The 3,502-nt window shown below is 55.9% G+C and overlaps 1 protein-coding gene across 1 annotated transcript in view; it reads right to left on the minus strand.

The window, feature by feature from the left end:
* Nucleotides 1–331: 331 nt before the first annotated feature.
* Nucleotides 332–3,502, minus strand: part of CCDC102A (coiled-coil domain containing 102A) — a 16,852-nt gene continuing 13,681 nt past the window's right edge. The window contains exons 7-8 of the mRNA XM_007947486.2: nt 2,937–3,040; nt 332–461 (exon numbers count right to left, since the gene is read on the minus strand). Coding sequence (XP_007945677.1) covers nt 332–461; nt 2,937–3,040 — 234 coding nt within the window. The remainder of the gene's footprint in view (nt 462–2,936; nt 3,041–3,502) is intronic.

Raw genomic sequence — 3,502 nt, forward strand, 5'->3', positions numbered from 1 at the left:
TAGGCACAGCCCCCCATCGCCATGCCCCCACTTCCTCAGAGGGCCCTGGGCGGGTAGGGCACCTGGACTGGGCCTTGGAGTGGTCCTGTGTTTATAACAGGCCCAAGCTCCCCAGGCACATATACATATAAATTGTATATAGTGTAGCTGTGGCTTCTTTTCCTCAGAGTGCTGGGGTGCAGCACTGCCAATGCCTATCCCGGGAGAGAAGGAAGTCGTCTGTGGCAGGGGCAGGATCTGTCCAGAGTGAGTGCGGGCAGCTGCCTCAGTTCCCAAGGGTGGTCAGCCTGGGTGTCGGGGCACCTGCGGCTGCAGCCCAGCCTTCGAAGTTCTAGGCCACCTGGATCTGCAGGTCCTCGTCCTCGTCCAGGTCACTGGCTCCGTCCCCGGCCTCCTCGGTTCCAAAGCGAGCACTGCGGATCTTCCCAAACAGAGGGGCGTTCTGCTGCTGCCTGCGGAGCCTGGGGGCAGGGAGTGGCAGAGGGGTTCAGAGCTGGAATCTAGCCCCACTGCCTCCCTGATGCGCTGCTGCTGCTGCCAGCAGCTACGCCTCCCCCAGCTAAACCTTTAACATACACCCCTTCATCTCACAGAATCCTCCAAGTAGCCCCTTAACTGGAGGAGGTGCTACTGTGAACCCACCTTACAGCTGGGGAAACCGAGGCACAAAAAGTTGGGTAATTTACCCAGCATCACACAGATAGATGATGGGAATAGGGCTGGGCTTTGAACTCAAGCAGCTGGTTCAGGAGTGGACTGGGGGCTTACGGAGAAGGCTCTGGTTCAAGGTCGCACTGCTGGGATCTGAACCCCAAGCCTGACTGTGAAGACCACAGGAAGCAGAGTGTGGGGCTGGAGGCGTGAGCCTCTTGTATTCCCAGCGTCAATGACAAAGTGCTCAGTCTCCCGAGGGCCCGAGTTCTTCCTCATGTTAAAATTCCTACAGTCGAAATTTACAAGGCACACTTGGGCTCTGAGAAGAGTCGGCAGCAGAAACTCTCATCCCCTCACACTTCCACAGAGTGGCCGCCCTCGCTGCACCTTTTTTTCATTTTCATTTTTTAAAATAATATTTTACTGTGTTTGAGGTGAAAGTTTACACAGCAAATTGGGTTCCCCTTGAACAATTTTTACACAAATTGTTCTGTGCTATTGGTTACAGTCCTGGCTGCATCTTACTGGAAGGGATGAATTATTCACAGGGCAGGGAGGGCCCAGGCGCGGGCCTGCATTACTGCATCATGATTTAGTGAGCTCTCCCCGGAACATTAAAGCACAAAAAGTTGGAGAATAAACTGGGGGCCCCGCCCTTCCTGACGGAAGCCCTTGAGAGGCTGAACAAGGCCTCCCTGTCCATTTTGGGAGTTTATGGCTCCCAAAGAATGCAACAGAGACTGGGGGGGGGAGCCTCGAGGCTAAGCAGCCTTTTGGGGGGGATGCACTGGAAGGCGGGAGGGGGCAGAACCAGACAGACAGAGAGCTTGACTTGCAGCCACGCCAGGCCCCTGCACACCACTCAGGCATCATCCCAGGCAGTTGCTACGACAACCCTGATTCAGCAGTTAGGGATACTGAGGCTCAGCTGGCCATGTCACACAGTTGTTAAGTCTGGCCCCAAAGCCCATGTGCATCACCACAGAATCTCAGTACACAGTCGACGTTCACTAGACGAGAGGCAGGTGGCAGATCACTGGGGAAGAGGGGGCGACCCTGCCTGGCATTCACCGTTTCGTCATGGAAGCACTTGTCCTCTTGTGCCTCAGTTTCCTCTTCTGCCAGCCCCCTAGACACAACACCCGGCCCTCCCCTTCTCTCATGGAAGGGGCATGAGGCCTGCAGCACAGTATGTGACACAGCTATTAGCCTCACCCCCCTAGGGGTGACTGTGGTGGAGGTAGAGGTCATGGTAGTGATGGTGATGGTGATGATGGCAGCAGCTGAGTGTTCTTCAGCATTTGTTATGTAACAAGTACTTTTATGAGCATGGATCAACTCATTTAATTCTCATATCATTCAAGAGGCAAGAACTATTACCAGTCCCATTTGACAGAAGAAGAACCTAAACCCTGATACAGACAGGTTAAGTAAGGGGCCTAAGAGCACACAGCTCCTAAGTGTAGAGCCAGGATTGCCCCCCACCAGGCAGTCTGGCTGCGGAGTCTGGGCTGGTTAGAGCACCCCTTGATTTCACCAAATGAGAGCATGCAGGTGAATGCTTGGCCAGGCCCTGGACAGAAGTGTCCGTCAGGCAGTGACTGTGATTCGTCCCAGGCTTCTGGAATGTGAAGTGGGGAGGGGCTTGGACTTGATGTCCTTTGACCTCTCCTAGCTATATGGGAGGGGGGGTACAGACAGCATAGGGCTTCACAAGACACTGAGGGAGAAACAGGGGAGGTAGGTGCAGTGTGTGGGTGAGAGGCCTCCAGCCACCCTCCCCAGTCCACCCTCACTGAGGCTGACTGGTCCTGTCTGCAGTGGAGATCTGGCCCCTTTAACCCCTCAGATCCCAATTGGCACCCCAGCCTGTGATTCTCGTCAATGACTCCTCAGACCTATTGGCCCTACCCACTGCCTGCATCCCTTGGGCCTGGCCTCTTTGTCTGTCCTTCCTGCCTTCGCATCACCCGCCCACCTGCCTGCTGGAGGAGACAATTCCAGGGCTCCCAGCTGCTCTGACTTCCTGCACCCTCCCCTTCTCTGATTTCCTGGTCCTTGGCCCCATCCCTTCCTGCCTGGAGGGGACAGGATCCTGGCCTGTGGGCCCAGATCGCCTCCTCCTCCTCTGCCCTGCTTCTAGCCCTAGTTTGGGGCTCCACCTCTGACAGGGAGGTTTCCTTTGCTGGAAGTCTCTCTGCCATGCCTCTGTGGCTCGGCTATGAGTCCTCTCCCTGCAGGAAGCCCAGTTCCCACCACCTGGGCTGCACTCAGGGGCCTACCTGGACTGCAGGTGCTCTAGCTGCACCTGCAGGTTCTCACTCTGCTCCGTCTGCTCATCCAGCGACCGCTGCAACTTGCGAGCCTGATTGTGGGCCTCGTCCAGCTGGGGGTGAGAAGGGCCAAGAGCAGGGGGTCACCCCGGGCTGTGGCAGCTGGCCTGCTGTTCAACTAGCAGCGGCCACTCCTACTGTTCCTCAGTGGGGCTGTCCTCCCCCAAGAGCAAGTCCTGTCTTTCTTTCAAGGCCCAGACCAAGGCCCACTTCCTTCAGGGAGGTCTCCCTTCTGCCTGTCTCCATTCCTGTTGCCCTTCTCTGCCAAATCTACTCATCCACCCATCCACCCACCACTCACCTGCCCATCTATTCTCATAAACTTGTTCATCTGACCATTCACCCATGGAAGTACTCATCTGTCCAAGGAGATACCAACCCATCCACTCACCATTCATTAATCTATTATGCTACCTGCCTACCCTGACCATCCATGTATCCCTGTACTCTCCCAGTGTCCACCCTGACCATCCATGTATCCTTCCACTCTCCCAGTGTCCACCCTGACCATCCAT

The sequence above is a fragment of the Orycteropus afer genome, unplaced genomic scaffold (genome assembly GCF_000298275.1).
Source record: "Orycteropus afer afer isolate SDZICR_OR568_19922 unplaced genomic scaffold, OryAfe1.0 scaffold00009, whole genome shotgun sequence".
In the NCBI taxonomy this organism is placed as follows: Eukaryota; Metazoa; Chordata; class Mammalia; order Tubulidentata; family Orycteropodidae; genus Orycteropus; species Orycteropus afer.